We start from the raw sequence: 24,165 nt of genomic DNA, 5'->3' as shown, positions 1-24,165 counted from the left end.
TATACTTTAATTCACCTGCTCAGAATAACAGGAAACCGCATTGTCGCCATTTATGTTTTTTTTCGTGAGCACTAGTCACAATAAAAGGAAAAGACAACAGAGATAAACTTATATGTGAACTTATTTTAGGAATAAGTAAAGAGAAAGAAATATACATATTGTCAAACATACAACAAATATTATAGATAAACTTATTTTGGAGCAGACCAGGGACGAATCCAGCGGGGGACTAGGACGCTTCGGTCCCATTACACGCTGGATACTCCGTAGAAAATAGGTGAGAGGAGAGAGAAAAGAAGAAGGGGCTAGAAGAAGAAGGTAACCGGCTCAAATCCTGAACATAATAGTTAAAAATTCTCCCCAATTCATCACCAAGAAGTAAAATTCCACCTCAGAAATTACCTATACATATATGCATATCTACATCAGGATTCAGGAGCAAAAAAGGGAACAAATCCCTCACTGGTATATATATATATTCTTATATAGGCCGTATGTCATGCATGCACGAGCAGGAGCGCCAGGATGAGGGAGTGCTCCACGTTGGGCTCCACCACCAGCGTCAGCACGTCGTCGCCCAGCGCCACCCCCGCCGTCGTCGTCTTCCTCCTCACCTCCGCCACCGCCGCGCCCGTCGCGCCGTCCACGATCCTGCACCCGGCGTGCGGCGGCGCCGCCGCCTCCCGCAGCCGCCTCCGGCGGGCGCCGTCGACCATCCTGTACCGCACGGCGCGCCCGTCGGCGTCGCTCCTGAACTCGCAGCACGGGCCGCCGCCGCCGCGCCACGCCTTGCTCACCACCTTGAACCACGGTCGCGCCGTCGGCGGCGGCGTCTCCTCCTGCTGCTCGCCGCCGCTGCCCCGACACCGGTACCCGTCCCACCTCCCGACCAAGTGACCGAGGCTCCTCCTCTTGAGGATCTGCACGACGACGTTGCCGGCGAGGTCCATGACGCAGACGTCGGCGGCGCTGCGGGAGCTGTAGTTGTCGACGCGGTAGACGATGCGGCCGCCGGAGTCGTACACGGTGCACCCGCTGCCGTTGAGCACCAGCGACTTCATCCAGATGGTGAACACCTCCCGCTGCTCGCTCCAGTGCCGCTTTGTTGTACTCGCCGCCGTTGGCTGCCAGCGAGGAGGAGCACCAGCCTCTTCCAGCTTCTCCGACACCGACGGCGTCGGCGACGGCGACGACGAACAGGAAGAGTGCACCCTCACCATTGCTCTCCAGAGCTTAACGCTAGGCAGCCGCAGTAGCGCCATCGTTGTATAGCTAGATGCTAGCACACAGGAGCTAATTAAGGGAAAGGAAGAAGTGATTAGCTGCTAATTGCATGGTTACTACTAATTAAACTGACTTAAAGCTTATGTATGTGGAAGTGGCCATAAGTTTCTTTTGTTCTCTTTTTCTTCTCTCTCTTTTTTAAAGAATGAGGGGCCAACCATGTTGACAAATTTATGAATATTGATGCCCATTTTGAGAGCTACTTTAACTGTATATATATATTAATTGATTGAATTCATCAGCTATATAAGTTAAATTTATTTTATTAACATCCTATATTTTTCTTATTATATAAGCGTAAGCGAGACAACTTATTAATGATTAAATAATAATTCGTGGATAAAACTTTTATATACGTGTTATTAATGAAAAAAAGCAAACACTCAAACATAAAACATGATGAAGGAACTTCAAAATTGATCCTAAATTTATGTTTTAAAATTTAAAATCAGTTTCTAAATATAAGTATAAGCGAAAAGATGATCATAACATAAGTCACTCATGCATGTTTATCAGGTAGGAATTAGTCAATGTTTTTATTTGGGGTTGTCTGCATGCACTTCCAAATGCAATTTTTATATTTAATTTATTATTTGGTGATGTAAGCGATGAAGGAAGAAGCTACCGAAGAGGGAAGATGCTGCTCTGATTAAGCATTTGTTTTACGTACAACTAGTACAACTTCCGAGTCATCTACAGATAATAGATACTGCTGTCTTGCTCTCAGCGAACAAATATACTAATTAGTTTCCATGATTATATTAATTAATCAGTCGCTAGCAATCTAGCATGGCACGCCAGTGGGCAGCATCACAGGATTCACAGCAACGCCACTCTGATTAATTTTGTTTTGCATTTATCATGTCACCGTCAGGCACTGCAGGATAGTCCGACCGACAGGCACCAATCTGTGCTTGTCCCACTGAGAATACATTGCATGTATGCACACGTATAGGATGATTTGCTCCCGTAAGAAAGATGTGCTTCTTTTTTCAAACTATTTCTGAAAATTTATAGAGATAAGGGATCAATCGATACACATATTGTGATTATTGAATTTTAAAAGTTCGAATGAATTGTGTACACAATGTTAAATATTTATGACAGAAAGTATATGATAGATGAATAAATTATTTTTTATTTACAAGTATACTGTCAAACCCCCTTCAATTTCAGCTCATCATGCACCTTAATTAACTTTCCTTACGTCCAAGCAGAATGCGACAAAGAGTTAAAACCAATGGGCAAAAAATACTTCAACTTAAGAGAGACATTCAGTTTAAGTAGCTAGGATGCATGGTGTGCTTGCTTAAACTGGCCATATCCACTATGTTAAATTCGTCCAACCAGTTTATTCTGACGAGATCCACCATATATGTGCGGATGCAGAACTAAAATTAATGACATTGAAAGAACTAAAAATTGTATTGATTAATTAGACGTGCGCATGTGGATACAAAGGGAGCAAGCCATGCATCAACCAATAACAAAAAAAAAAATTGAGTTTTAATTGTGATTAGGTTCTTCTGCACATCAGATTGCACGTATAACCAATTGGCGTGAGTATGTACGTGATGACGACGGCATGGATCACAACAGGACCTAAATTATAATCTTAATTAGGTCACGGTACGGTTCAATTGCATGCTTAATTATTGTGATTATCATGTGTTCCAGATCGAAAGCAGGCCTCGCTTTCCAGATTTTTAATGGCGCAAAAGTGCAAAGATCCCCTCCAAAAGGGTCACCAGGATGTACTTTTCCATGCATGGTCTTATCTGACCGAAGTACTGAGCAAGTACTATAATGCCGACTCAGTCACCTCTAAGCAAATCCACGTCAGCATAATCCTAAGTGGAAGGGAGAGAAAAGAGGAAATAGAGCCGTGCCAAGCCGCCCCTCATGCAAGGGGTGACCTGTAGCACTCCACGGGAGGAGTTATAACCAGCTTGGAGGCGATACGACCGCTTGTTCGCATGTATTGTGGCCCTCCCTAATTTATCTAGATCTCGTGTGAGTTCCATTGACCTTGACTCCTCGGGTCCATCTTCTCTCTAATCTGAGAAAATTCCTTACCTGCCGCGTACGAAATCCATCCCCCATCGTGTCAAAACTATCCTTTGCATGGTAGATTTGTCCCCCATGTGCCAATCACTTGTCCTTGCTCATGTCCCTCCCCAAGTAGTATTCTTGAACCCTGCCCCTAGATGTTATCCATATCTCCCCAAGCCATCGCATCCAAACAACAGCTATGTTATCTCACCGGTTGAAGAGGGAGGTCGCGCCATCGCCGGAAGCTGCCCCATGCCCTTTTGTCCAGGTGATTGGCCACCAGTGAGTGCCAGGCTCATATCCATTGAGAGTTTGGTTCTTTCCACCAGTTGGCTCCTCCACGCTTGGGTTGACAGCATCACATCAACAAGCCGTATTCAACTCATCTACTTTAGACGTTTCGATGGCTATGTTGAATGGATATGTTGTCGGTTCATGTTCTCCCTCAACGGATTTGAGCTCTAACACTTGGTAAATATATGCTAGCAAACTAGAACATTCTTTGGTTAAATATTGAAAAATACGGTCAGATGGAGGGATCATGTAAGTGCTTATCAGAGTTTTGTAGCAGACTACTTTGCTGAAAATCCTCTCTACCCAAAAAGGATGTTTTGTTCTAGATTTAGAATGAGAAGGCCTCTCTTTTTTTTATTGTGATATCCTTGAGTCAGTGATCTTCCTTCTTCTTCACTCAAAGAGTAGATTTGCTGGTCATGTAGAGCTCTCACCATTGCAGACATGCACAGCAGCAATCAGCATATGACTTTGGAAAAGAAAGGGTGTTGGAAGAATCATTCTAGCTCGTGTCATTCTCTAACAATATGATAGTTGAAGATGAGAGGGAAGAAGTTGTAATTCCTGTTGACTTGAATGATAAAACTAGGACAATATTGCCTCCTGAAGTAAGGGTTGGGAGCAATATCCCTCTTGCTGATGTGTTCCGCAAAAAAGCAGAAATCCAAGATTGTCCAATGCATTTTCAGCTTAAAAACGATTAATTGAGCACATTTGGCATCGCTTTAGAAGTAAACATTATAGTTAAACATGGTAGTTTTATGCGAATATGCATCCTTTTACTTGTCTGTATAAGCATGTCTATTTATCTTTTGCCTCTTTAATTTCAGATGGATGCGATGCTATAATTGGTGGCTCCTGTTATATACTATCAGGTATGAACTTCTAAGTGTTGATTTTGTGAGTGTAGTCAGTTTCTTGTAGATATAATAAAGAACTTGAATGACACAATTACATTGTATGGTGTATATATTATCATGCACTTGGTACTAAATCATCATGTATTATTTTTTAGAATGAAATTATAGATATTATGCAGTTTTTATATGGTTTCTAGATAAAGTTTTTGTATGATGGAATCCCATGGTCATCAATAGATATTTGATATATGATACTCCCTCCGTTTTAAGATGTAAAACTTTCTAGCATTACCTAGATTTATATGAATGCTAATAAATCTAGACACAAATATAAATTATATATATTTATCAATGAATGAATTTAGATAATGCTAGAAAATCTTACAATATGAAACGAAGGTAGTAGAATATAATAGTTGTAATTTGAATGACAGTTCACTATTACTGCTTGATCCTAATGCTTCTTTTTTTTCTAGTAACAGTCCTCGTTGTGTTCATATATTTATTACTTAATTAAAAGACGTGATTTAGTAAAATAGTATGTCATATCTCCCTCCCTCCTGCAGAGTTGATGACAACAAAAGAGAGAGCCTCCCTTCCTTGTGCAAAGTATTCAGAGATTGGTTGAAACAAAGAGAGAAGATGGCAGTTTATGCAGTGGATTTTTGCGTAGCTGAAATGAAATGGCAGTGGATTATCGTGCTTTTTAGTCTTAATGTTGCTCTATTTTCATCTAGATTAAGAACTTTATCACTTGTCGCAGAACTTATTTAGCCGTACTTTTGTTTGATGTCATTTTGCTATCGCTATTATGGATAGCATCGGCCTTGTGGACACTCTTAGTGGGCCTACTGGGCCTCGGCCCAAGAACGGAGACGCTGACGGTGGTCCCACGGCCACCAAGGCTAGGGTTTATACGAGCCACCTCCTCGCCTCTCGCGGCCTCACCCTTCAAACGCCGCCGCCGCAGCCGCAGCCGCCGCTCCTCTCTTCGTTCTCGCTTCCCTTTCTCTCCGGGAGATCAGGTGAGTTCCCATCCTCTTCATCGCCTCAAGCCTCCTCTGATCTGCATCGTAGTTCTCCCATCAGCGCGCGCGCTTAGCAGCAAGATTCTTCCGGGGTCTCTCCTGATTGAGATTTGCGAGGAGCCGGTCTTGGGTTAGCACATCAATCGAGTAGCATGTTTTTTTTGCCGTCAAGTTCCAAGTGCAGAAGATGAAATTAATGCACGCGTTGCAACCGGATGGTTAGGTTCTTTCTAGTTCGTGGGATTGGAAAAGGAAGTGTTTTTTTTTTCCAGATCCGGTTATTTCTTCTTCGCGAGGTGGCATGTATGATGCTGTGTCGTCTACTGTAGCATGTATACCCTAATTTTCGCCTGCATATCGCGCCGTTCAGTTTCTTGAACATGGGGCTATGAATCTTGTGATAAACTAATAAATCTGTACGTTAAGTCCCATTTGGAGAGGAGCCAGCGAGTGTATTTTCTTTGTTGTTCCATGCATCTGATTATGCTTCTGACTGTTTCATCTCGCACCTTGTAGTAGTCGTTGTTGTGGTGTTCTCCATCCGCCGCCACCATGCAGAACGAGGAGGGTCAGATGGTGGACCTCTACGTCCCCAGGAAGTGGTATGCATTTTTGGATAGGTTGGTTTCTTGTTGTTCTGTGGGTTTTTAGGTTTACTGAACTCTTGCTGTGTTGGTTCTTGCAGCTCGGCCACAAACAGGATCATCACCGCCAAGGACCATGCCTCGGTCCAGATCAACATTGGGCATGTGGATGAGAATGGGCTGTACGACGGCCGCTTCACCACGTTTGCTCTCTCTGGGTTCATCCGTGCTCAGGTTATTACCTTTGTAAATTGTAATCTTTTGTTTATTGGCATGCGCTTGTATTTATTTTTGTTGAACTGTTCACATGTGGCTGTACCACTTTCAGCCTCCCACACCTCGTTATTCGCATTATTTCCCACATTATCGTGAACTGCATGTGCCTTTGTTATTGCCAGCACCTTATCATGTAACTGAGCTTGAATGTTGTAACTACACTAGCAGAAATTCTGATGGGTTAAACGTTCTTTGTTTTGTTTTGTTGCCATGTTTTGCTTCTTTTTCCTGACCTGTGATTTAAATAATCATTTGCTCAATCTTAATCTTGTTTGTTTCATTTGAAACCTAGTTGGTTCACTTTTTTCTTTGAATTTTGAGCTGTCTGATACTGTGACAAATTTACCTGAGTGATGGCACTGTAGGAAACACTAGTCACTTTAGTTTTGTTATACGCAGGCATTGTTTATCATAATGTTTATTCCTTGGCATTGCTTGTCATATGCAGCCCTTGTAACTAGATAAATGATTGCTAAATGAGATAGCTTTCTTTTCTTGCTCATATGTTATGTACATATGACTTTGTTACTATTTGCCTCCTTCAATAGGTTCTCATATCATTTTGTCTTGACAGGGAGATGCTGACAGTGCACTGGACAGGCTGTGGCAGAAGAGGAAGGCCGAGATCAAGCAGCAGTAGTTTTACCTGGAAGAACTCGTTTCCATTTCATGCCTCTTAGCTACTTGATACAATGCATGCGATTTCGGCTGTTACTTTAAAAGCATAGGACTTGTGTGACTTTGTCGGTTTATCGTGATCATGTTTTACTCGCGTTGAAGCATTTGTTTCTTGATGCATTGAGTGATCATTGCACTTGTTTTGAAAGAGAATCCATGTTACCATGCTCATCAGAAGGTCTGAACATGAGCCTTAAGTAGAACACACGCGAGTAATTTTACAACCTGTTACCTCCAGGTAACCCATCAAAAACAGTAAAATCAATCTTTATTACATATAGTATATACTCGTTACATATACACTCCTTTGGTCGGATATAGGTATGAAAATGGATCGGAAATGGTTGAAAACTATTTATATCGTTTTCGTTTTCATATTTTTTTCGAAATCGAAATCGGAAACCTTGATACAAAAATAAAATTGAATATTATCGAATACGAAAACGGCTCGAATTTGAATCGGAGCGGATAAGATAACAGATATTTATTGTATTAAAAAACTCTTAAACCGAGGTTTCATTTTTTTTCTAAAACAGTAGATCAAATTTTAAACATTAGCAACTAACCATAATATTTTTACCATTACAACCAAGTTTCTAAGTTACCCAAATACAAATCACGTAGATTATTATAAAAGTTCACATATATATTATAAAAGTTCACATATGATATTATAAAATAGAATGTGTCATACAAGTTGATACAAAGTAAAATGAAGTGATTTTATGTCTTTTGATTAAGAACTTAAGGCAAACTTGCTGAAGTGGGCTGAGCCATTTTGGTTCATATTGTGAATTTACGTCATATAGGTCTGCAGAAAAATTCCGAAAAATATACCCGACGGATAGTGCCCTTACCGTTTCTGAGAAAAAATTCCGAATCCGTTTCCGTTTTCGATAAATTCTGAAAAAATTCCGATCAACGATTCCCGTTTCTGAAAACTGCTCCGGAATCCAAAAAGATTCCGAACCGTTTTCAACCCTAGTCAAATATACGTATTTGATGGAAAAAGAATATTTATCTCAAACATTAACAACGCCAAATATAAATTACTATAGGGAGAAACGACATATTTCTGTAATCAAATAATATTCCTGCAATCGCAATCGTATTCGTTTGATGGCATTATTTCCAATGTTCTTCGTAATTCTTTACTTTTTTTCGTCTAAGATGGTCATTGATAACCTTCAGTGGTCAACGCCAGGTGGCATTATTTCTCCAACTCTCTTTCTTTTCCAAAGTCATATGCGGATTGCTGCCATGGCTTCCACATCCTAAATGATTTGGGGTGTGTTAGTTAAATTAAATCATTTAAAAATTTATATTTTATAAAATATATGGATAAATAATTCATTGAAAAATTATCAATGTAAACCACCGATCCAGATTCATGTATTTTTAGATCTAGTACATCGAATCTAAAACTATCCCAAAGGGGACCATATATTTTTCACCATCCAATCGAATGACATAAGGGACCTTTGAAACATAAGATTCATGAAGAAATTATGTGTTTGTAATTACCTGTTTTATACTTGTATTCTCTGCAATTTTTTTATACTCATTTCGGAGGATTCTTGATCTCGTATTAACTTTCAGAGGAGACGTAAATCTTCTTAGGCCTCATGATTTCACACTTTTGCTTAAGGTTATGCTTATAGTGTGGAAATTTAAATTTTAAAACTTGATTTTGATGTAAAGTTTGTAGTTTTTTCGTCACAATCTATTCTACAACATTTACTTTTAAAATCATTTTGAGCGCATATAAAAGTTTCGCTTTTACTATCGTACGAATAAACATAGATATAAGTTAGGAGTTGTCTAGATATGACTAAACTTTTTAGCCTCATGTCACATCGGATGTTTAGATACTAATTTATATTAAACATAGACTAATAAAAAAACTAATTTCATAAATAAGTGATAATCGGCGAGACGAATTTTTTAAGCCTAATTAATCCATAATTAGAACATACTGTAGCATCATATAGGTAATCCATTAGGCTCGATAGATTCGTTTCGTGAATTAGTCCAAGATTATGGATGAATTTTATTAATAGTTTACGTTTACTATTTATAATAACCGTCCAAACATTCGATGGGATAAGAGACTAAAAATAAGTTATTTGGCTCAAACACGACCTTAAACAGGCTGCTAATTCTGAATATTTGGAGGGGTTACAATTGAAAAGGGATTCGTTTAACCGTCTCCTCGTCTTCTCCCGTGAGCCGTCCAGTGGAGCTCCCCAACTGCTCAAACCCCTAGCCACCGCCGCCGCCGCCGCCGCCGACCAACCTAGGGCATGCTCCTCCTCCCCTTCCCCGAATAGCAACCCCCATGGCCCTAGCCCCCTCCTCGCCATGACCTACCTCGCCTCCCTCCTCACCCTCCACCGCCGCAAGCGCCACCGCGACGCCTCCCACTTCCACGGCCCGCTGCGCCACCGCCGCCGCCGCCTCGGCCTCTGCCCTGGGACGTTCCCTGCCCCCTCCTTCCCACCGCCGCCGATCCCGCGGGAGGCGGCGTCCTTCGCGTTCGACATGGGGAACTTCATCTCGGGCTTGCTGTGTAAACCCGGCAGGGACGACGATGGCCTGGGGGTGTACAGGGGCTGGGTGGCGGATCTCACGGCGGCCACGAGGGACGACGATGCGGAGCTTGGCCTGTCCGTGGTGACGCGGAGGGTCGGGGACCCGAGGAAGGCCGCCTTGGAGGGGGCGGCGCATCCGCGGGAGCGGGAGAAGAGGGAACCGTACTACAGGAGGGAGCTTGAAAGGGCGAGGAGTCGTGACAAGAGGTTGGGTGACCTCGCTTCGCAGGTGAATCTACACGAGGAGAGGCTTGCTGATCTGCGGAAGGCACCCAAGGAGGTACCTTTCGTTGGCGTTTCTCTGTTTTTTTTTTTTGTATGTTATCATATCGTGGTTTGTCAATATGAAGATCATGATTCACATGGTAAAGTTGGCGTATTGCATTTAATTAGTAGAGGCTAGGTTCAATGTAATTAGAGCTTTGCAACATAACTGCATAATTGAATGTTTGAACTTATTTCAAGTTCCAAATGTGGAAATTTTGAAGCTTTATAGTAATTTTGAAGCTTTATAGTATCGCTCGGCCTAAATAGATGTTTGAAACAATGTATATAGTATATAGTATATACTAGGGTCAATTCTCCTTTTAATTTCTTCTGAATGCAGAGGTATGCCTTTGAGTGTAGAGTTTAATTGGGGGAAGTATATTCCTTTGTTTATTGACCTTCCTTGGTTGGAGGTGTACATTAACTTTGTATGCTTTTTTCTCACTGTTGGTTTCTGCATGGTGATCTTTCACTACTCCAGGATCTGTCTGAACTCTTTGCATGTTTAACTGAAGAAGAGGAAAATGAAGTTCACAAGTGTTTGTATGGTAGGGGTTCAAGGTACTTTTGATGACCCTGCTGCATGTTGTTTGTAGCTTTCTATGCACCTTGCTGGCTTGCTAATACCAATTGAGTGTCACTGTTTTGGCCTTGTAGTACTCAAGTCCTTGCGCTGCATGAGCCATCGAATATTGAGGTCAGCAGAGAGAAGTTCCGGTGTTTGAGACCGAAGGCCTGGTTAAATGATGAGGTAAAATATACATCTTGAATATGCTTATACATGAAACAAACTTCGCTAATATCTATGGTCTACTTCCATAAGAAAAAGATCTATTGTTTACATGGACCAATGATGACCCTGGCCTATATTATTTTGTGTAATGAAGACATGTATTTCTCTTACTTGCAGGTCATTAATTTGTACCTTGAATTATTGAAGGAGAGAGAAACAAGAGAACCAAAAAGGTTTTTGAAATGCCATTTCTTTAATACATTCTTTTATAAAAAGGTTAGATCATAAGCTTCTTTTAATTTCACCAATTGCAGCTTCACATTGTCATATTAAACGTGCTTATCATTTATGTATTTTATGTTTTACTAGCAAAGTACCCATGCTTTGCAACGGTACATCAAATGTTTAATAAATTCTTTGAAAGAGGTAAACTTGTATTCTAGAGATGAAATAAGATACTAATAACATGTAGAAAGACTATTTTTTAATACTAAAGAACATAGAGTAGTTGGTAAGAAAAGATAGGTGGTGGGGCGGCAGATTCACTGCCACCACCATTACCTTCTTTTAAAGTAGTATAGATATGTTTAGCTGTATTTTTTTAGGAAGTGGTGCAATGAACCTTGAGACCATTCAAATATGACCATCTCTCTAGGAATATTATATTATTCAGTTGTGTTATTAATTTATGTACATTTATCACTTTGATATGTGTAAATTATTGCACAATTCCCAAGGTGTAACTTTTGACTGTTAATTCTTATAATTATTTAGAGTTTTCTTAATCCTATGGAGATCTGTTATCAAAGCTAACATAAATTGTGATACTTAGTATATTTTTAAGCCAAATAGCCTGCCATCATTTTCATGTGACCAATCTAGATATCTCTTCAGTTTTCAGAATCCAGAAAGTTTAAGTTCTAATGACTGTATACCAGCAACATACATTTGAAAATATATTGCATAATTGCCTAATTATCTTCATGGCTTCATGGGTTTCTTGGGTTACATCATTGCTTGGTTTGAAGCCTTTGTTTGACATACATACTCAATTAGCTTGTGTTTATGGCATATCTGCTAATATGATATTCATTTGGCCCATTTATTTATTTATATGGTAATCTATCTGTAGAAAATTATAGGGCACAATATACTTTGAAGTAGTCAAAATTCTATAGATTTTGATCAATAATTTGATGTATAAAATATTAAACCGATATATTCATATTTCCAATTGCTTTCAAGAATATTGGTTTTGTAGATATTAAGAATATAATTTATGAGCAATCAATGATCAAAGTCTTGCCCTAAAAACTTTTTAAAATATAATATACCCTATATTTATGGAGGGACTAGTCAATACATCACTCCTTAACTTAAATGGAGGGCTAAGTTCTCCATTTACTTGTTTGGTTTTCTTAAGTTGTGTTATCACTTAATTAGTGACATTCGTTGGGGGAAAATGTATAAATATTTTCTAAGTTTTCAAGCTATCCTCAGTTCATTGTTTCCATAATAACACCCCAACAAATTGTGTTGGACAAATGCCACCCCAAGTGGTAGCTTCACAAATAATCTTTACTTTCTTTTGCTTTTACCTTGCTCATTCTTTCCCAAAACCATGTATTGGTATTACTAATTCCTCCTTTTTCCCTTCTGCGAGCTTCTGATTTCTGGTACTTGATCTCCCACTTGCCTGCAGTGTGTCATATATTTCTCTTTCCTAGAAGCTTTACCTTTTGTAACAACCTAAGTGCGAGCCACATATGCTGCTTGCCCTTGCTTATAGCTATACCAAAAAAAATCATAGTTTATTCATAGTTTCTACAGAATTTTGGATTAAGTCAGTGCATTATGACAGATTTCTGGACCGAGTTGGCTTAGTCAGACCCTGGTCTGATCTGTATTGAAGCCTAAACTGATCTCTTTAGGGACAGTATTGTGCTGGCTTGTTGGGTTAGGATGGAAAATTCTAGGAAGTCCTTCATTTGCCTTCATCCTTTCATTTGATATCTTTTTGTCATGCATGTTACCATTCTATTTTCATTTATGACTGCTGAATTAATGATCACCAACTAAATACTAATGCTTATTGACTCCTTGGGTTGTTGGTCTTTTTCTCTTCAGCTTACTTCTGGAAAAACTGGATATGACTACAAATCTGTCAAAAGATGGACTACCCGCAGGAGGTTGGGTTATGAGCTCATTGAGTGTGATAAAGTAAAGTGACTGTTGCTTTCTTTAGTTCTTCTGGTGTCATGAACGTTGGAACATGCTTATTTATCATTGTAAACTTATCTCAGAATTTACTTTGCAGATCTTTGTCCCTGTACATAAAGATGTCCATTGGTGCTTAGCAATTATAAACATGAAGGAAAAGACATTCCAATATCTTGATTCTCTTGGTGGTTGCGATTGCCATGTATCAAGAGTACTGGTAAGCCTAAATTATAGTTACAGAGAAAAAGGCCGAGTGTTGATATTTCCCGCAGCCTTTTTTATAAAAAAAAAAAGGGTTCTAGGTGTGTTATTCTCGAGGGGAATAAGCATATTCCTAGTCATTTCAATGTTATTTAATCTATACTACTTTAAATGTCTCTAGCGGTGGTGGCAGTGAATATGTCCCACTGCTTTTTATAGTTCTTTTACAAATTAGCTCATGGTATTTCCTGGTATTATGGAATACTACATCCATCCCATAATAATCTTATTTTTCGCTTTTCCGTGTCTAACGTTTGACCATTCGTCTTATTTAAAAAACTTGTGCAAAAACCTAAAAAATTAGTATCTAGTAATAATAAAAATATTAATCGTAAAAAATTTTTAAGTAAGACGAATGGTCAAACGTTGGACACGGAAAAACGAAAAATGAGGTTATTATGGGACGGAGGTAGTAGTTCATATCTGGTTCAAACAAGTGATATTAGTATAATTGAGAAAAAATACTATAACATTTTGTGATCTATTTCCATAGCAAAGCATGGGTATTTTGCTAGTTACAGTAAAAAATAGATGGTATGTTGTTAAGCTTGTTTAATTTATCAATTATTTATGGGTTTGAGTGGTCTCACCAGTGCTTTGTTGTGCATACCACACAGGCTAGATATATTGCAGAGGAAGTGAAGGACAAGAGTAATAAAGAGATTGACATAAGTTCTTGGCACGAAGACTCAGTTGGCTATATTCCTTTACAGCAAAATGGGTATGTATTGCTTACATGAATGATTGTTTCCTGCCTAGATTCAGTATTATGGAACACATTTTCTATGGGTTGAACCGTAATTTTTTAGGTAATATCATATATTAAACTACCAGAATTTTTCTGTATGTTCAATCTATATTTAATTGGATGGAAAAGAATACATTTTGTATATAAGTATTGATACATTCATGAACATGAGTTAGTAGTTACAATGGAGAATAATATATTTTTTGTTGACACAAGCGTCTTACATTGGAACAGGTGGGACTGTGGTATGTTTATGCTCAAGTACATTGATTTCCACAGCAGAGGACTGAGTCTGTCTTTTAGTCAGGTGCGTTTGATTTAAGAAATTTGAGCAGAATCAATGCCCTCTGCCCCTGGCTTAGTACCTAACAATTTGAAGTTAGAGTGTTATGGACTTAAAGAGTTAATTCCTGGTGTGCCTATGTCCTATGCTTGTTCTAGACATCGACAACCACACTTGTGTTTCACTGTTTTAGCACAAAAGGGCATGCACTTTATTCTCGAGGTGATTATACGTGATAATGCTAATCAGTGGTTTGTTTTGGAACTGCAGGAAGATATGGAATACTTCAGAAAGAGGACAGTGAAGGAAATCTTAAGATTAAGAGCTGACTAATGATTACCAATCTTTTCATTTTAGTAAACTACTGTTTAACTTAGGTTGATAAGCATACAATGGAATTGTCCGAAATCATGCGAAGCTGGCTAAGATAGGATATAGTATATGTTTTCAGTGAGAAGCTGGAGTTTTGTCAGTATGTAAACCTGAAGCTTCTGGCATTGGATGCTGTTGATAGTACGGGAGTTCTGTAAAGTTTTCTTCTTGGCAGAAAGAACAAGAGACCGAAGAGAATGTAGGGTGAACTTTAGAAGACTAGGTCTAGTGCTACTAATATTTGTACCATTTGTTGCATATTCGAGGGCTCTACCGTAGACATTAGCTACTCGAGCTGGTGGGGATTGGCTGATATGATCTCAATTTTACTTCAGTTTGCCGGAAAAGAAAAGAAGTGGAACCCGGCATCCAATCGAAAACTAAGGCGTCTATATTTGTGGTGTACTTAACAAACTGACTTCTTTGCAAACCATGGGCTTACATGTTCTAGTTTATTTTTTTTCCCAAAGGTATTCACCTTAGTTCTTCTGATTCTCTAGTATCTCTACAGTGGTTTTTTCATCCCCACCAGAATTGACATGTTAACACTTGACAGAAAATATTTCGAAAAGCTTTATGTAGTAACAGTTCCTGGTGTTAGTGAAAGATGTTTAAAGAAATAAAATATTTGGAAAAACCTTCTGAAGTAACCAGAATTGCCATTTTGGAAGGATGGTTTTCTTCAAGACATTTTAAAAAAGAAAATAAGAGTAAAGTTAAAAAGGGAAAAGATGGTGTTTTTCAAGACTTAAAAAAAGAGAATCTTTCTGAAGTAACAGCTCCTGGTAATATTTTGGAAAAACCTTCTGAAGTAACCAGAAAAATTTTCAAGGCTTCAAAAAAAATAAAATAAAATTGGAGATGCGGGGTATAAAATATTTGGAAAAACCTTCTAAAGTAACCAGTAAATTTTTCAAGACTTCAAAAAAGAAAATAAAATGTGTTAGTGAAAAATGTAAAAATAAAAAAAATAATTTGAAAAAACCTTCTGAAGTAACCAGAAAATTTTTCAAGACTTCAAAAAAATAAAATAAAATTGGATATGCGGGGTATAAAATATTTTTGGAAAACCTTCCGAAGTAACCAGAAAATTTTTCAAGACTTCAAAAAAACAAAATAAAATTGGAGATGCGGGGTATAAAATATTTGGAAAAACCTTCTAAAGTAACTAGTAAATTTTTCAAGACTTCAAAAAAGAAAATAAAATGTGTTAGTGAAAAATGTAAAAATAAAATAAAACAATTTGAAAAAACCTTCTGAATTAACCAGAAAATTTTTCATGACTTCAAAAAAATAAAATAAAATTGGAGATGCGGGGTATAAAATATTTTTGAAAAGCCTTCCGAAGTAACCAGAAAATTTTTCAAGACTTCAAAAAAATAAAATAGAATTGGAGATGCGGGGTATCGATCCCCGTACCTCTCGCATGCTAAGCGAGCGCTCTACCATCTGAGCTACATCCCCAATTTAATTGTATTAATTCAAATGAAAATATAAATATTATTATAAGTATTACGTAATTTTTACAACTCCATGTTTAAAGTATCTCATGTTCAAACTGCTAAGTTCCCAACTCGTTGAGTACATCCCATATTGAAATTACTGGCTCAAAACCTGCACTTGCTTGGTTTCCACTTTGAAATTGTGATTGTACATCCTCCTTATAATTATTTTAATCCCAACTTTATATTACTGTCTCAAAACCTGCACTTGTTTGGTTTCCACTTTGAAATTCTGATTATACATCCTCCTTACAATAATTGTAATCCCATCTTTAAATTACTGACTCAAAACCAGCGCGTTGTGACCAATTCTCTCTACCAAATGGTGTTGTGTTTGTTGCGTCAAAGCCACCATCTTAATCACCGAATAATCGGTTCCTTCCAATTATTGCAGAATGGTATCTCTTACGAAGAATTAGTATATATCCTTTTGGAAATTAATGGGCAACGAAGAACTGCAGATAGACAAGAGGACAAAACAGCGTCCTGAAAATCAAACAGGAAATACCCACAGTTTAATCTCAAGGCTCCCTCACATCGAAATCTTAAGAACCAAGCTAATCAAATCATGAAATGGTATTTACGCAACAATCAAACATTTTTTTTGTATCAGAAAATGATAACTTGGTCAATTAATTGCCCCTACGTGTGTGTATATATATTGAGGCCACATCTCATTTACGTAGAACACAACGACGCGTCGGCCGGCAATCCGCGTCGTGGCGATGGCAATGGCGGCGGCGGCGGCTGCTGCGACAACCGCGGACACGGCGACTACGACGGTGCTCGTCGGCGTGGACTACAGCGAGCACAGCTACCACGCGCTGGAGGAGGCGGCGCGCTTCGTGGCGGCGAGGCTTCCCCGCGGCGCCGCCGAGCTCGTCGCCGTCCACGCCCGCCGGCCGCTCGCCCCGGCGTTCGTCCCCATCGGTACGTACGCCTCGCCGCCGCCGCCGCAGCGCCCCCTTCGTCTAATCAACCGACACGCCTCTCCATTTTACCAGGGGCGGTGGCGCCGGTGATGAGCATGGAGGAGGCGGAGCAGCGCGCGATGGAGAAGCTGATGCGGGATAAGGCGCGCGGGCTCACGGCGCAGTACGGGGTACGTAGTACAGCACGCCGCCATGGATACGTGTGGAGAGCTAACGAATTCACTTCACTACTACTCAATATTTGCAGGTTGAGGTGAAGCTGGAGGTGAAGGACGGCGAGGCGAGGCGCGTCCTGTGCGACGCCGTCATCGAGCACGGCGCCGGCGTGCTGGTGGTGGGCAGCCATGGCTACGGCCCGGTCCGGAGGGCGCTGCTGGGGAGCGTCAGCGACCACTGCTGCCGCCACGCGAGCTGCCCCGTCATGGTTGTCAAGATGCCCCTGGCCAAGCGTTGAGAGGGATCGCCGGGGTGTGCGTTTTAATGGTTTTTTTACGTGAGTCTTTTCTTTTATAATTTTCAAAATGGGTAATTTGAGATGTCATATCTTCTAGTGTAAAAAAATAGTATCTTGATGTATTTGTGCCTCGAGTTTTATCGAGAATTGTAAAATTTCTCTTTCTATATGGGCTGGTCTGCTTTAAGATTTCCCCAACTAATGGTAACTCCAATATTAACTTCCCCACCCAAAGAAAAAGGTAATGCCAAAACTAGTGTAATCTTTGTCCTAGCCAAAATTTCGGTAGGGTGCAAATCCAAAATGGCATGAGATGATTGAACATACTAAAATGCAATGTCATATGTGATGTATTTGCTAATCATGACTTTTCACGAATGGTTGTGGAGAATTGGTAACAACGATGTGATAGGTCCACTTTTATGCCTGCATTTTTTTTCTAATTACATGAAAGACATTCGCACATATATCATTATGCATAAGCATCAAACTTGCTACTCCGTACAACAAACCGTTAAATTAAGCATGTCAATGATGAACCGGTTCAACGGTTGAGTTGTTGCCTCTCCCATAAAAAAAGACGAAGAAATTCTCTGCAGGTTATGCAACCGTGTACATTATCCCAAACTTCCCAAACATATCCCCACATAAAACCACAGGCCGCCGTCATCAAACCATTCGCCTCAGCATACCAGCTGGCGTAAACCATTGCCCCATTTCTGGGCTGGTCTGACGCAAGGAAAACAAAGTATTGATTTAGCGTATTGCAAGCTTGGGTAAAACAAGCACATAGTGCACCTCAGCAAGCAGCAGCTTCGAAATGATGAGAAACACACACAACTCCAAGTGTGCCAAGAAATAAATGACAAGGAAAACAACAAACATCCGACATGTGTCTTGAGTCAACATAATCCAGATGATCAGCCATAAGGCCACTTAATAATAGTGCTTGTGTTGATGTTATCACTAATACAAGTTCATAGTACCAATTCATTGGAGCCTCATTGCTGCTAACATTTGGATGCACTCGAACGTCGAAGCCATACATGAGAAGCTCACATCGCTGCCCACATCAGCATACTACTTCTATTCAGATTTTGCCTGGAAATATGATTAAATTAGTGTGAGCACAACCATAAAACATGTGACGATCGAAGTCAAGTAAACATGGATGAGGAATGTAATTATACATCAGGAGACCGTGAATGAGATGGGCTCCTGCTTGGGCTCCGTTTCTTGGGGCTTGATGCTTCATTTGCAGGCTGAGAAATCATTTGGGGAACAACACATATAGTAAAACAAACAGAAGTGGAGGAAGAAAGAGATGTTTTAATATTATTCAGGAAGCTTACAGAAGCATTAGGAGATTTGGATGCTGCTGGCGATCTGCAAAAAAAATTCCAGAAGCAACCATATTCAATATCCAAAATGCAGGTCTAACAGCTTGTTCCAAAAACCTCGCCACTTTGTCCGGCATTGGACCAACCAAACAGAAGAGGCAATAGCCCAATTAAGTTCAAAATGTATGTATTGAATGTAATAAGCACATGCAGGCCATAACAACCATATGAATCATGCCCGAGGTAGGGAGAGAACTTATTCCTCAAGCATTGAACGCCAAGCACATTCCTAGTCATTGTACCATCATTATCCAAATATCGTCAATCCTTAATGCTCTTATGTCCAGAATTCCAAACAACGCGCTATGCCCAAATCTCTGATGGTAATCAGTTACAGTGCATTAGGTCAAATAATCGGATCATTTTAGCTTTCCATAGAAGCTCTCAATAAATGAGCATACCTCACGCAACCAACAGCAAATTGAGGAAATACCATCCTCAATATCCTAATGTGCAATCCCCAGATCGCCGCACAATCCCAGATAAAATGAAGAGATAATCAAGTCTTCAAAAAACAAATGAGACTAAGCAGTTCATATCGTTTATAACAGAATCTGAGTACTTAAATAAACTCCCCAGAAATCAAATAGTATAGCATGCTAACAATTGTAACAGGCGAGTTTTGGAACATAAATAGGTTCCATTAAACTTAATGAAGTCAAGTAGTCAACATGCTATGGAAACCATACACCAGTTAGATGCCAAAAGCAGATCTGAGAGACATTGTTAGAAGAACTAATGGTGGTCACTGCTTCCAAATTAGCAAATTATTGCAGAAGACTTCTTTGGAAATATTAATACAATAGGAAATGATTATTGTACATAGGCAGATTAGTTTATATCATGCTCTGTTTTTCTTGCCCTTCTTTACAAATTGCAAGGCACGACGTGTAAAAGAGGATAACACAGTTTTTTTTCTCGAAAACACAAGAGAATTGTGTTTCACTATATTAAGGGGAATAAAAGAGGATAACATAGTACTGTTTGACTTAAGAATTGAAAATCTAACTAGATAGACAATAGAGATGAATGTTACCTTGATGGAGAACGCCCTTTTGATGCTGACCGTGAACGGGAAGAAACAGACCTTGATCGAGATCGAGATCGGGATGCTGAACGGCGAGCTCTAGGAGATTTGCTGCACAGCATATTCAGTATGAGTTAAGTCATAGACAGGGTTCTCCACAGACATCAGAATATGATAACAGACCTTAGACTCCTGCTTTTGCTTCGACTACGACTTGGGCTCCGGCTACGTGAATAAGAGCGGGCACGCTTGCCATCATATTCTTTCACCTATAGAGAGGAAGTGCATGGTTAGCCACAGAAACAGATTCCCAGGGCTGAACCATTATAAAATGATAGAAAACAGCGTTTACCCTTATGTGACCATGGGAAAAGGCGTTCCTGAATTCACTGTCATCAAGCTTCTTTATCTACAAATGGTGATCCAACAGCCAAGGAAACATTTAAACCATTGGAATCACAATGCTAAGACAAATAAAATGATATATAATAAACTAAACCAGCTGCCATAAAATGATAGAAAAATTCAGGTGTCATAAGTCATATGGATTACAGGGTATCAGAAAAGTCTGAGACTAAATATTTCTACCACAAATGAGTCCGAGGATACAATAAAATGTATTAATATATAAACTTACAGCATATTTCATGTCATCATAGTTTGTGTAGTCCACAATCCCTACAGTACCTGCAACAAAATGAAGACAAGTCAAGAACCTCAAGAACCATATAGAAGAATTATTACTTCAGATAGTTCTGCAATGTGCAGCATATATTTAAATGAGTAAAATGGCATACTAACCAACACCTAACACTCTAAAACTACGACAGTATGAAACATGTGACCAATAGAGCAACAAGGGCCAAGCACAGCAGAGATTGCTGGTCCCAACCACTCAACAGAAGCAGAAAGAGGGTAAATCGCCACTATTAAGAAACAGATCCTTATTACAAAGAGATAGCCAGGGTGGCAGGGTAGCTTTTTTTGTAGAATATTTGAGGCACATAAGAAAATATGCAAAGAGAGTAGTTTGAAAGACTTGATAAAAAGTCTTCATGAAGAAAAAGGAATTTCAAATGCGTTGCCTGTTTATAGAAATTCTTCAGATACTTTAGAAAATCAAAGGTATTCTTCAGATTATTGGTCAATGACCAGACGTACAATACAGGTTAGGAGAGTTGGAGCTGTTAATTTTGTCATAGCAGAACTGACAAACGCTTTTAACTTAACATACCACATGAATAGTATCTTTAATGCATTTTTTCATGTATGATGGGTACTGCAGAAGCTAAACAAAATTTGGAGCTATGGTACAAAATAAGCATATTACCACTGCCTTCGCGATACACTTCTGAGAAACAAACATCACCAGCCTTACGCATATGGTCCTGAGGATCAAACGTTAATGAGAAGCATTATTGGTTATCCAGAGGAAAGAAATCGTTTTTTCTTCACTTAAAAAGGAAAAAAGGAAACGTGCTTGCAGCAAACCTTTAGATCTTGCCATGATGCAGAAGAAGGCAACCCAGTAACCATAACTGTGTGAAGTATACAAATTATTGAGCATGCATGAATAGAGTTAAGCATTAAACATCAGTTTTGAATGTATATGAAAGCCATACCACGGTATTCTGAGTGCCTGGAAACGCCACGGCGTCCACCACCAAAGTTGCTGGGACGGTCGTAGGAGGAACCATGACCTCTCCCACCATGAGCAGGTTCAACCTACACATATGTGGTCATTGTACAGACAAATAAGAAAAATAAAGAACAATAAGAAGTTACTAGAACTCTAATGTCCTAACCCTTAGACGGTGTCCATCAAAGTTATAGCCATCCCTGCCAGCACATGCATCTTCAGCATCACGGGGATCTTCAAACTAAAAGGTTAGGTCACTAGCTTATATCAGCATGTCTCACCTTAAGTTCAAATGACAGGAAGGTCTCTTTCTAGGACCAAATAAATATCATGTGAAACATATGGGAGTATATTACCTCAACAAAAGCAAAACCTGGCGGCCTCGGAGGGATCTTCAAGTCAATGTCAACAATTCGTCCATACTACATGAAACGAGGTTTTAAAAAATTAGACCTTGCACACAAATCATGCCCAAAAAATGAATAGTAACAAGTGAATACATGCCCTCAAGCACACATGTTGACTTGACATTCCAGATAATAACAGTAAACTAACTTTTCCAAACAAGTGATCTTAGCCATCAAAGTCTTCGCATATAAATAAGTTTGTCCTTTTTATTTTTCCCTTCCCTTTTGTTTTGGCATAGGAATGCTTTATTGGCACCTAAATACTGAATGCAGGTCGAGCACATCATACAAGAAGTTATCCTCCCTTACAGGAATGCGATTCTTATTAGGAATACAGATACTCACATCATGGAACTGAATCTAGCAAAAGCATGCAAGAAGTAGCATAAAAATAGCTTGATTTTCTTTTCTTTTCTTTTTTGCTAACAATACTTATACAAAATTCAAAAAAAATTGCCGACCTTGTAGAAGAGATCCTCCACCTCCCTCTCCCGGATGTCGCCGGGGAGGTTTCCCACGTAGATCGTCCGGCTCCACCGCCTGCTCATCCTCCCCACCGGCAACCTAACAAGCGACACAAGTCAGAGCCCCGCCCTGCCAAAAACCGCATCGCGAGGGGGAGAAAAAACAAATCGCCCTTCAAAAAAAGACACTAAAATAACACTCCCCAACCCAAGCTTTGAAGGGGCGATGGCAGGACGCGAGACGTGAGACGACGAGGGGGAGAGAGAGATTCGTACCGGTGAGACTCGCCGCTGTGGAGTCCGGAGGGGGAGCTAGGGTTTGGCTGGGGGCAGGTCGCCGGGTGGAGGGGAAGAGAGGCGGAGAGGAGGGAGGCTAGGGTTTATGACCGCTCGAGCTCGCGGAGCGAAGACCCGTGAGGAGGACAAGACCGCGGCTCCGGCTGAGCCCGCGCCGGCGGCTCCGGCTCTGGCTCTGGCAGTCTGGCTCCGGCTCGGATCGGGATCTGTTTCAGTTGGACCTGGGAGCGGGCACGGCCCATGTTTGTAATCAGGCTCACGGCCCATTGAGCCCAATAAGTCCCCCGTAATTTTTTTTTTCATTTGGTCCAACTGCTTTTATTTGGTTCTGATAAATTGCCTTTCAATTTGGTTTTTTGGTGGAAATGTTGTTGCCCTTCCAAAAAACAGAACGTTTGTCTCGATTTGATCTGTAAAAAAGGTTGTGACAATTATGGTTTTTTTTTTTGCTTTTACACCAGCTTAAAACATTAAACACAGCACACCATCAACAGCGGGTTGAGCTTAAGAAGCCAGGATAATCAGCTCCAAAGATGGTTGCACTGCAGATTTGCAGGTGCTTTCAACATAGGCCTTTGCTGTACAATTCTGGCAAAAGATGGCAACTCAGATAGCACTCGTTTAAGCTCCGTTCACAGCCGATCGAAAATAAGCTCAGTTCCTTGCAACTTGAGACTGCCTGAAGCCCTGAACCCTTTTTCCAGCAATTGCTATTTGCTGTTTGTAGTGTACGTAGCACGGTCGTACGCTTGCGCCTAAATTAAAAGTGGTATTTTATGATTCTGTAATCCAAATAAAGAACCTAATGTCATGCCGTTGAGCTTACCAGATCATCACGCTCTTGGGCGTGTTTAGTTCATCTTAGTTAAGCAGTCAATTAACTGCTAAATACTGTTAGAAAAACCATGAACAATGAACAATGCATGAAAGTACATAAGCATCATAAAATCGAATTAAGCCAACACGTACGTACATGTGCAGCAAAAGTTTCATGCAGTAAGCTGCACTGTTCTCGATCTTGTAAAATTAACACATGAGTCGCCATGGATCTCATCTCACAGCAATATTACTACTACATACACGCTAATAGATGCACTGCCAGACGCTTGACGAATGCATGTGCGCGCGCGCTCTTGCGAGAAGCTAGATGATTGATCGACGATGGATCAGGTCCGCTTGACGGGGTCGAAGTTGGAGACGGCGACGACGGCGCCGACGATCGCGACGAGCACGACGCCGCCGGACGCGATGCTGAGCAGGAAGTTCTTGAGCGACGGCGACAGCGCCGGCGCGGCCTCGGCCACCTCCGGCACCGCCAGCGCCGCCGCCACGGCCGCCACCGCGGCCAGCCCCACCGCCGCCGCCGACCTCTCCCTCGCCGGCTCCGCCGCCGCCCGCACGGCGACGACCCGCCGCGGCGAGGACGACGCCCTCATCGCCAGCGACGGCGACGCCCCGCCGACGCGGACCAGCGGCCTCCCGAGCCCCCCGGCCACGGACAGAGACGCCGCA

At 40.6% G+C, this 24,165-nt stretch overlaps 5 protein-coding genes and 1 non-coding gene across 9 annotated transcripts; 3 read left to right on the top strand and 3 right to left on the bottom strand.

Annotated features, from left to right (window-relative positions):
* Positions 1-485: 485 nt before the first annotated feature.
* On the bottom strand, positions 486-1,262 carry LOC102719851 (protein LURP-one-related 11-like). Its single transcript, XM_040521598.1, has one exon. It carries the CDS (start codon positions 1,260-1,262, stop codon positions 498-500), a length of 765 nt encoding a protein of 254 aa, XP_040377532.1. The 3' UTR covers positions 486-497.
* Positions 1,263-5,410: 4,148 nt separating this feature from the next.
* Positions 5,411-7,172, top strand: LOC102707291 (40S ribosomal protein S21). 2 transcript variants are annotated; one of them, XM_006650003.3, is made up of 4 exons: positions 5,411-5,515; positions 6,035-6,120; positions 6,204-6,336; positions 6,953-7,172. In XM_006650003.3, exons 2-4 carry the CDS (start codon positions 6,071-6,073, stop codon positions 7,016-7,018), a joined length of 249 nt encoding a protein of 82 aa, XP_006650066.1. In that variant the 5' UTR covers positions 5,411-5,515; positions 6,035-6,070; the 3' UTR covers positions 7,019-7,172. The 2 variants fall into 2 exon arrangements, with proteins under 2 accessions (XP_006650066.1, XP_015690277.1); XM_015834791.2 differs by having other exon boundaries at positions 5,418-5,515; positions 6,038-6,120.
* A 2,089-nt stretch (positions 7,173-9,261) lies between these two features.
* On the top strand, positions 9,262-14,986 carry LOC102707012 (putative ubiquitin-like-specific protease 1B). The gene is made up of 9 exons (XM_006650002.3): positions 9,262-9,927; positions 10,396-10,475; positions 10,572-10,665; positions 10,825-10,923; positions 12,775-12,867; positions 12,965-13,084; positions 13,746-13,849; positions 14,111-14,183; positions 14,430-14,986. Exons 1-9 carry the CDS (start codon positions 9,418-9,420, stop codon positions 14,490-14,492), a joined length of 1,236 nt encoding a protein of 411 aa, XP_006650065.1. The 5' UTR covers positions 9,262-9,417; the 3' UTR covers positions 14,493-14,986.
* A 936-nt stretch (positions 14,987-15,922) lies between these two features.
* Positions 15,923-15,995, bottom strand: TRNAA-AGC. Its single transcript has one exon. It is a non-coding gene; the product is annotated as a tRNA-Ala (tRNA).
* Positions 15,996-16,553: 558 nt separating this feature from the next.
* Positions 16,554-17,612, top strand: LOC102719573 (universal stress protein MT2085-like). Its single transcript, XM_040522783.1, has 4 exons — positions 16,554-16,609; positions 16,720-16,963; positions 17,038-17,135; positions 17,213-17,612. Exons 1-4 carry the CDS (start codon positions 16,607-16,609, stop codon positions 17,417-17,419), a joined length of 552 nt encoding a protein of 183 aa, XP_040378717.1. The 5' UTR covers positions 16,554-16,606; the 3' UTR covers positions 17,420-17,612.
* Positions 17,613-18,334: 722 nt separating this feature from the next.
* On the bottom strand, positions 18,335-22,741 carry LOC102706735 (serine/arginine-rich-splicing factor SR34-like). Of its 3 annotated transcripts, XR_001549767.1 has the most exons (15): positions 22,633-22,741; positions 22,354-22,456; positions 21,842-21,907; positions 21,652-21,726; positions 21,469-21,571; positions 21,338-21,384; positions 21,177-21,234; positions 20,484-20,533; positions 20,199-20,255; positions 20,030-20,115; positions 19,856-19,957; positions 19,221-19,265; positions 18,984-19,136; positions 18,772-18,805; positions 18,624-18,681 (listed from the first exon to the last, which is right to left on the bottom strand). XR_001549767.1 is itself a non-coding variant. In XM_015834710.1 (14 exons), the coding sequence occupies exons 2-14, from the start codon at positions 22,438-22,440 to the stop codon at positions 18,506-18,508; spliced, it is 852 nt and encodes a 283-aa protein (XP_015690196.1). In that variant the 5' UTR covers positions 22,441-22,456; positions 22,633-22,739; the 3' UTR covers positions 18,335-18,505. The 3 variants fall into 3 exon arrangements, 2 of the variants coding, with proteins under 2 accessions (XP_015690196.1, XP_015690197.1); XM_015834710.1 differs by lacking the exons at positions 18,984-19,136; positions 19,221-19,265 and adding an exon at positions 18,335-18,520 and having other exon boundaries at positions 18,610-18,681; positions 22,633-22,739; XM_015834711.2 differs by lacking the exons at positions 18,624-18,681; positions 18,772-18,805; positions 18,984-19,136 and having other exon boundaries at positions 19,227-19,324.
* Positions 22,742-24,165: the final 1,424 nt, after the last annotated feature.

This window comes from Oryza brachyantha, chromosome 3 (assembly GCF_000231095.2).
Source record: "Oryza brachyantha chromosome 3, ObraRS2, whole genome shotgun sequence".
Taxonomy (NCBI): Eukaryota; Viridiplantae; Streptophyta; class Magnoliopsida; order Poales; family Poaceae; genus Oryza; species Oryza brachyantha.
The sequence above is the reverse complement of the archived record's forward strand: the minus strand, read 5'-3'. Positions and strand labels throughout refer to the sequence as shown.